General features: G+C 39.4%; 1 protein-coding gene across 2 annotated transcripts; it reads left to right on the top strand.

Moving 5' to 3' along the window:
- The first annotated feature begins 218 nt into the window (after positions 1–218).
- zmat1 (zinc finger matrin-type 1) lies at positions 219–6,983 on the top strand. 2 transcript variants are annotated; one of them, XM_010793738.1, is made up of 7 exons: positions 219–364; positions 2,339–2,445; positions 2,554–2,634; positions 2,843–2,978; positions 3,414–3,647; positions 4,548–4,638; positions 4,885–6,983. In XM_010793738.1, the coding sequence occupies exons 1-7, from the start codon at positions 226–228 to the stop codon at positions 5,831–5,833; spliced, it is 1,737 nt and encodes a 578-aa protein (XP_010792040.1). In that variant the 5' UTR covers positions 219–225; the 3' UTR covers positions 5,834–6,983. The 2 variants fall into 2 exon arrangements, with proteins under 2 accessions (XP_010792040.1, XP_010792039.1); XM_010793737.1 differs by having other exon boundaries at positions 2,324–2,445.
- Positions 6,984–8,963: the final 1,980 nt, after the last annotated feature.

The raw sequence follows: 8,963 nt of genomic DNA, 5'->3' as shown, positions 1-8,963 counted from the left end.
TTCTGATGTGTAGGAAATGTGTTAACTGCAAGTATAAGATTTACATATTATTTTTGGCTTATTATTGTATTTTAATTCAGTGATAATGTGTTAAAGCACAATGTATATAGAATGTACAGTCTTGTATAAACATACAGATACTGTAAAGTGAATTTCTGTAAACAAGGGATGGGCTCCATAATACCGTGACGTCACTGCGCCCGCACCAAGCAGCTTAGCCAAAACATGGACGACAGAAGTGTCTGTACTCCGCTGCTTGCGGAGTCAGAGGCTCAAAATAACACAACTAGTACCCCTAACGCGGCTTCTGCCACAGGTGCTGACAAAGTAATAAACACTCAAACAGATAGAGCCCAGGTTGAAGGTGAGTTTTATCTACAACGTGAACATTAAGCCATACGGTGTCATTTAGCTTCTTTAGCTAACTGGCTAGCAGGCTCAACAGTAGAGTGAGCTAACTGCTTAGCTAAATGCGCTAACGTCAACTGTGTAACGTTAGCTCAAACGTTAGCAGTAGAGCTTCTGAAACCGGTCCGGTCGTATATGACTCGTCAAATAATAATAATAAAAAGCCCTTTGTAACGCTGGACAACTCTAAAAGTGAAACAATAGAAAGTTAAAAGATTAACGTTATTTATTTCCAGAGGTCCGGGAGTGGTTGGCCAGTTGCTAACGTCACTTGTCTTGCAAGCTAGTGTCAGCATACGCCCAAAACCAAACTCCCTGTAAACCTTAGTCATATGTCATTCACGGGTTAAGGTTAGCTTTTTTGGCAGCTAGCATAGGCCACCAAATGTTAATTCCATTCAGTGTTGACGTTAAATTAGGTTTCCCTGGCAACAGTTGGTAATGGCTTATCCGACTTGAATCAGTCAAATAAATTACATTTCTTTATTGTCATTGTATTGTTAAAAAAGTAATCCTGTCAGTGCATGTCTACATATCAAAATAATGGATTGAAAAGCTTTAGCTTGTTGCGGAATCTACAGTCTTTTAATCTTTCTTGGTAATGATTTTGAAGGAACTTAGCCCCCATCAGCTGATCAGCTGTCATTCTGCTGATCTCTAAAACCAGCAGAATAGTTGATGCTTTCAAGACAAGCATGTGAGTAGAAAAAAAATCAGGAGATATGAATATGTCAGCAGTATAAATCAAAGTGCTAATTAATTGTTGTTTTAATAGTTTAACATATTTGGTCAATAGTGTTAATAGATCCTCAGAAATATAAATATTTATTTTGGAGTTCTTTTGTGTATATAAAACAATTTGAGACACTAACTGTCTTACTATTTTTTGTATTAGCCTAATTAATATGGTAAGGTAATTGTTGTGCAATTCGGTAATTAATGTCATTTTAGTTGTATTCATACAGTTCCACTCCTCACCATCATGTTCTTTGATTAGCTCAATGCAACACACCTTGTCAAACCACACAACAAACCATGTTATTGTTTATGAATATTTTTAGAGCAAGGATAGCAAACAAATCACAGTAACATCTCAGTTCCTATGCATTGATGACATTTTTGTTTAATCCTTAAAGTTGAAACTCTCAGTTTCTTCACAGTTTTGCTACTTTGTTGGTTAAAAATGTTTTTGAAGTAAAAAAATATGCAGAGCACAATGTACATTATTGATGCTATAAGGACAAACTGGGTGATATTTCTGCATACAAAGAATGCAGAAATGCGAGAAATATTTCAGTCAAGCATGAAACCACGATTTCTGACATTGTAGCAACACGCTACGAGTGCTAAAAGGTTTTACTGTTACGAAGGAGGTTAGAGTTGAGTGAATAATTCAAGTAGTATTTGTTTGTACAATTTAGGAATTGTATTATTGGAAGCACAACGTTTATCCCTATCCAAAAGAATGATTTTAGCAGATTTATATACAAATAATGTTTAACAATAAACTCGACTTACTTTAAATACAGTCCTATGGTGCTGGTACAGCTTAATTAAATGTGGAATTAAATATCATTTATACATTTCCTGGTAATGTTGTTACACTATATATTGCATGCAGAGCTGTTTATGCTGCTGTCTTGTTCTGTGACCTTTCACGTTTTCAAATAATGAAAAAAGTTCGTATTAGCATTTTATTCTGCAGCTTCTAATTCTACAAAAGCTAGTTGATCACCATATTTACCACAACCAGCTCACGTAGAGACACAGTCCGATTTTATTTTGGTTTTGTTTTACAATCTAATATCGATTACAATGAATGAATGTAATGAGATATGATAATTTAGTAGCCTGTTGCTTGTTAATCATGTTAAAATAATCCTTCGTGTTATTCTCCGCGGCTCAACTGTAACAGTATTCTGCCTCACAGGAGACAAGAGTGAAGAGGAGCTGCTGAAGAGTCTCCTCACGTACGACCACTGCCATGTGTGTGATGCTGCGCTGCTCTACGAATCTCAGCGAGTGTCCCACTACGAGGTGTGTGCTGCTTTCCAGGCGCTACTCATGGAACTGCGGTGCCGTTTCAATGAGCTGACAAGGTCTGAGCCTTTGTAATAATATCTCTCGTTTATCCCCCAACTGCAGGGAAAGAAACATGCTCAGAAACTCAGAGTGTACCTGCAGGCCAAGAGAACCGAGAAGATCCAAGAGTCCACAAGACCCCAGGTCAGCACGCTTTGAGAGATGTTACTCTTTACAGTCTGAGGGTCATATCTTTATCCTTCTCTGTAGGATATGATTTCATAGGAGGTACACACAAGGTTTAAAGGATTGTCATATGACATCTTGTTTTCTTCTTTATTCTTTTTTTACAAACTACCTCAGGAAACACGTATTTGTCTCTTGATAATTCAGTCTTGTTCCTGTTTTGCAGCGTACCATGACGATGGATAAGGACCAGTTCTGTGAGCTGTGCAACATGGTGTTTAGTTCTCAAGTTGTGGCAAAATCCCACTATGATGGAAAAGTCCACGCCAAAAATCTCCGCAAACAAGGTCTTCAGGCCCCAGGCAAGTGTGTGATGTGTGATGGAAAAGTAAATAAGTAATCTATATTATTTACAAACCAGCAGTAGATTAAGTTCTGTTTAAAGTCATCATTACAAAAATAATCATTTATATATGAATTATTCTACCTGCTTAAACTACAATTCTTGAAGAGTGTTCAAAAAGAGAACAAGTTCTTCATAAATTGAATTAATTTAGTGCAGTATCAACAGAAAACAGGATAATAGAGACTTTACTTATTCTGCAAATTTCATTATCAATTCTAGAGACTTTTTCATTTAAAAAATGTTTTGTTCTCTGGTGTACAAAAAAAAAGTTTCTTCATGAATTCACAACACAGGTGTGTAATTGATTTCCAAATGGATATTTTGGGGGTGATATTCTTTCATTTCAGAAAGTCCAGCACATATGTATTAAATGGATGATTTCTCTTCACAGCTGTAGGCAGGATGCTCCCAGAGGATGGTACGGAGCATCTTCTAGACCCAACGGCCCCCAACACTGCACCGAAGAAGGATGTTGATCTGAAGGACCCCAACAAGTACTGCACCCTGTGTGCCGCCTCCTTCAACAATCCCCAGATGGCGTTTCAGCACTACAATGGACGCAAACACCAGAGGAATCAGGCCAGACAGGACCTGCTCAAAGACCTCGGAGACAATGTCCAAGAAGGTAACACGGGTTCCTGCGTCTCACATTACAGAGAGGGGGCCGAGCCTAGAGGCACATGTGTCCATTCTTGATGTAGATGTTAATATTTCTATAGATGTTTAAAATCAGAATCAGAATAACTTTATGTGTCCCACAGAGGGGAAAGGGAAAGACAGACACATAAAATAATACACTATTAGAAACGGCAGCACATAATATTTAAAATAAAGTTATTTCAATGTATAAGTACATTCATAATACATTTCCAATGTACATATTGCACACAAGTTTTATTGCACATCAGGGGTGTCGTAGTCTGTGTTTGTGTTTTTATATCTATGCAAGTTGGTGTAATTTCACAACAGGCGTGTCGTAGTCTTTATTGTTGTGTGAGTGTGCTGGTCTACCGGGGGCTGTTGTGTCTATACAGCCTGACCGCTGCAGGAAGAGTCATACGAGGCTAGAGGGTTCCTTGTACACTTTACAGCACAAGTTATCTTAGAATCTCTTTCATAACTAGCTATATTTGTGTTGTTACCGAAATATCCATAATCAAATCGAAATTGAATGGAAGCGAAACATTGATCAGCAGTGAGCATCTTGTCCCATCAGGTAGGTGTTCGCTTGATAACCTTCTCAAATAAACTGGTGTAAGCCGGTAGTCGAACTATAGTTTGTTAGACAATATACAGTGTAACAGAATGTTAGCCTTAGTTCTTGTGTCAGGTTCTTAACCTTTTTTTCACTTGTAAGCTGTATAACATGACTTTTGTTGAGAATTCTTCATTGTTAATATGATTGTAAACATAAGTAAGAAACTCACTAGAATCTCAAAGAAAGGATTATGAGGCGCTTTATTCGATTATTGAAGTTGAATTTTCCTTCTCATTTGCCACCTCACCCACTCTCTGTTATCTACAGCCGACTCCCTGATGTGTCAGATGTGTAGCATCCAGTTTAACTCTGTGGAGATGTACCAGGCCCACATGCAGGGGAACAAACACCAGATCAGGTAAGATGATATCTGCAACACTGCACTCACACACCCTTCCACTACTTCATTTATATTCAAATGACCATGATGGGATTTATTTAAAATGATCTCTACCAAACAAGGTAAAGTCTTTAGAAAGGATATTTCACATATTTTGCTTTTACCAATTATTGTTATTACTGTGTTTTCTGTGTAAGTGGGACATCAGCATACATTACACAATTGCATATCTACTTAATTCCTTGTTTCCATGTTGTCTTCCAGGGAGAAGAAGGTGGTTCACCTCTGCAAATCCCAACAGAAAGACTACAGCACGTTTGCGGATGAACTGGCAGATTTCATTCAGGTTCAGAAAGCTCGTGGAATCAAGCCCAAGGCCGGGCAAGTCACACAACAGGAGGAGGGTGAAGAAGAGGAAGCCTTAAACAAAGGGGAAATATTAGAACTGAATAAGCCCAGGCTCAACCCCCCTCCCATCTCTCACCCTCCTCACCCCTCCCGCCCTGGGTGTCACTACACAGTTGAAGGGTGGCGTCCTCCGTATCAGGGCCCCTCCTGGCTGTCCCATGGCTGGGACTACAAACGCCCTCCTCCAGCCCTCCCAGGTCCTCCTCTCTTCTCCAGTCAGCCCACTAGGAAGAGGAGGCACAGAAAGCAGTCGAGCTCATCCTCCTATACTTCATCATCATCATCTTCCTCCTCCTCTTATAGCAGCAGCAGCAGCAGCGACAGTGGTGACAGCGAGCACCGGCGCAGAGAAAAGAGGAGGATTAAAAGATCCAGACGAGAGAGAGACAGGAGAGCAAGAGATGAGGACTCAGATAAGGACAAGAAGAGGAGGAAGCAGCAGCGGAGGAGAGATGATGACTCAGTGGAGGGGAGAAGAGAGGATTCAGGAGGGTCGGGGGAAGAGAGGAAAAAGGGGAAAACTCCTGGCAAGCGGAGAAGACGGGAAAATAAATTAAAGGAGGAGGACCTCGAAGCGGAAGGAGGGGAAAGGGTGATGGACAAATTGACGCCAGGAGACATGATGAACAACAGGAAAGAGACAGAGGAACATATTCAGGCTGAAATGAATGTTGAGCAGGGCGAAGGAGGACAAGACACGTCCAAAGCTAAATACAATAAGAAAGAGAAGAAGAAAACGAAAGAGACAGCAGACACAAGGACAGAGGAGGAGAAGCTGTGGGACGACTCCATCCTGGGCTGCTGAGCTGCTGACATTTTAAGCCAAACATAGAAGTTATAAATATTAGCAGTTTACAAAGCAGTGTTTACTTTCTACTCTGACAGTGTTGTTCTCCATAGGTGTGCTAGCTGGCTAGCCATGTTTAGCTCATTTATGTTTCTCTTATTGTTTGAAGAAAATTCTTACAGTTATAATACTTTATTTTTCTCTATGACACTAAATTATATTGCTGATTTAGTTCATTTGCACATCTTTATTTACTGGTGATCTTTTTTTTTTGTCTTAATTTTAAGTGATCAGGAAGTTCTCTTCACCTCTCAACACATCGATATGTTTCTGTCTGAGCTGCTGACTGTGATGCCTTTTGCAGCCTGTGGTTGGCACTGTCGAGCTTCACTCAGCATCAGTAAAGCAAATAAAAGCACACAGAGGTTAGAAGAGCAGTTCTTTCATTTCTTTTGAAGCTCCGTGTGCTTTTACTCAGAGTAACATCTGCTGAAAGGAGGCCAGCATAGATGGGTTCAGCGCATGTTGGCTGTATTAGAAAGATGCAAATATGACCTGTTCTGGTTCTCATCACAACTATTGCACAAAGACAATACTAAGACATTGCTTCAGTCTGTAGTGCTGTGTGTGCATGTGTTGGGATGTTTTTGCAAACAGCCCATGCAGTGTTTGGGGTCAGACAGGTGCAACAGTTCGAATGAGGACAGCTCTCCACAAACTTCATATGTTCACATGCAGTCTGTGATAACTTGTACGGGGGCAGTTTAAAGATGACTGAAACATCTTCTTAACTCATAAGGATCCACTCCAAACAACATTTTGTTCTTAATAAATCCTGAAAAGTTAAAAGATATCCCTAAGAGTCAAAACACGGAGGCTAGGCGAGCCTTTTTGGCACAGCAAACTTATTTTTAAAAGAATGTATTGTCCTTGAACAACTCTTTTTTCTTACACTATCTGCTGGGTGGTTTGTGGACCACTTTTCAAACCTTCTTTATCCATAAGTGCTATGCAATGTCCTATCTAAGGCTGTGTACTTACCTACTTTGGCTTAAAACAAAGATATTTTGTGGAAAGTTTTAGGTTGGCAGGCAATTATGCACTCAGACTTATGTATTCTGATATCTACAATACGTTAAATAAAGAACTGCCAAAACAGGCCCACAAATTAAATATCCTTAAAACACATATGTTGTACTTATTTGTAGAAGACTTTCTTGACAGTCTGTCTACTTACTTTGACATTTGGCATTTGTGTGATGTATTGCTGTATATTTGATCACACTAGGATCCTGGGAGCTGATTGGTGCACATTACGTGGCGTGTTTGAACAGGAGTATTAAACCAGGAATCAAGGCAAAGTGTTGCAGTAAATCAAAAACATGCACGAAACTGCTTGCTAGTGTGCGTTAACGTTCAATAACTTTTGCAAAGACTTCTGTAGAGGCCTTTAGGATGAAAAGCCTCTTACATGAAGTTCGGACTTTAGGTAAGGCTCTGCAAATGACAATCACTAAACCGTTTGTGACACATACTAAGACATGGACATAATGTGAGTCTGAAAATGCTAAACTTTTCATAAAACTCTGTTGAAAGCAGTAGAGAAATGAAATGAAGGCAGCTTTGACTTAAAGCGTCGGAGCAGCAGACAAACAAAGGCTTCACAACTCGGCGAGGTGTAGAGCAGCTCTGAAGCCCCCTGAACCCTCTGAGTTTTCAAAGAATCCTGTGGTCTCGTTCCCTATCTCGCTCGTGTCGTAGACCCCCGTAGAGGTATAAGTTGCCCACATCCTCCGACTTTAAGACCCTCACCAGACCGTTCTCCGCCCTCACTTTTCACACAACACTAAATAACACAGAAACAAGACAATCCACAGACAACACTCATTATGTAAGTGATCATTAGGTTCATCATGGAGAGTTCAAGGCATAACCAGACAGTTGAACCCTCAGTCCTCTCTTTAGCTGTTAAATGGGAGATGTATCTTTCATGTGGAGTAAATAACTCAATATAAGAATTGTTTCATTCGGATATGAATAGCAATCTAATGCAGTGTATCTGTGCAAGTCATACAGTACTGCTAAAAAAATTAATGGGAGAATTTGTTTGGTAAAAGTCGAGATCAGCAACAGTATAGAGCAGGGGTGGCAAACTCAATTTCCTCGCGGGCCACATTAGAATTATGGTTGCACTCAAAGGGCCGGTGGTAACTTCAAGACTATATAAATATACATAGATAAATATATTATATATATAAAATAATGTATTATTTTACAATATTTCCTCTGCATTGGATTATTATCTAGGGTAATAACTTCATAATTAACTACGTCTGAAAGCAGAAGTCTAGGGCAAATAATTGCAAGTCTGTTCAGTGCGCATTTCAGAAAAATGAGATGCATTGTGGGACATGTAGTTTATGGGCACCGTGCTCCTGTAAAGCGGCATGTAACCTTATAATAAACTGATTATATTATTTGCAAGCTCTTGTGGGCCACATCAAATTAAGTGGCGTGCCGGATTTGGCCCCCGGGCCTTGAGTTTGACACCCCTGGTATAGAGAATATCCAAACGCAACTGAATTGTAAAATGTTTGAGTTATGTAAAAGTGAATTCGTTTAAATGAAATACATCAACAACTATTTTGATAATCAGTTTCCTGCTGATTCCCTCATGGAACGAAAATACCATTCATAAGTCCAAGCTGTTTTATAATTATGAATTAAGTTCCTCAATTTATTAGACTGTTATTTAGCAATAATTTGAACACCCCCTGCTTTTGGAAGTTGTGATTTTTATCGAATTTTGTATTATTACTGATTTCTGATTCATCAATTATTAGGCAAATTAGACAACGCTGAAAATAATTGTCCTAATAGACTCATTCCAAAGTCAGATGTTGTCAAAAGTGAACTTTGCTTTCTTCTCTTCCTGTGCTACGTCTGTAGCTGCGGGATGAGATGTATCTAACGTACCCCCGTACATCAGCCTGTCAACCCTGCTTTGTCACTCAGGACAGAATTGTAGCAAGACCGCTTGCTACAAAACTGCCAAAACTTCAACTGTCAAGAACTAATCTTCTATTTTGTTAGGGAGATGTATAAAACAAAAGTCTTCTTATTATCTGTATAAGCATTGGGGATAAAA

This window comes from Notothenia coriiceps, unplaced genomic scaffold, assembly GCF_000735185.1.
Source record: "Notothenia coriiceps isolate Sejong01 unplaced genomic scaffold, NC01 NC01_scaffold00037244, whole genome shotgun sequence".
NCBI classification, from domain to species: domain Eukaryota; kingdom Metazoa; phylum Chordata; class Actinopteri; order Perciformes; family Nototheniidae; genus Notothenia; species Notothenia coriiceps.
Note: the sequence above shows the minus strand (reverse complement) of the source record. Positions and strands in the feature narration are given on the sequence as shown.

Bases quoted from the DNA above. Each gene is read 5' to 3' on its own strand.
- zmat1 (XM_010793737.1), top strand. From the start codon at position 226: ATGGACGACAGAAGTGTCTGTACTCCGCTGCTTGCGGAGTCAGAGGCT. The intron at 2,979-3,413 runs GCAAGTGTGTGA...TTCTCTTCACAG, and splicing joins ACAAGGTCTTCAGGCCCCAG to CTGTAGGCAGGATGCTCCCA. The intron at 3,648-4,547 runs GTAACACGGGTT...TGTTATCTACAG, and splicing joins CGGAGACAATGTCCAAGAAG to CCGACTCCCTGATGTGTCAG.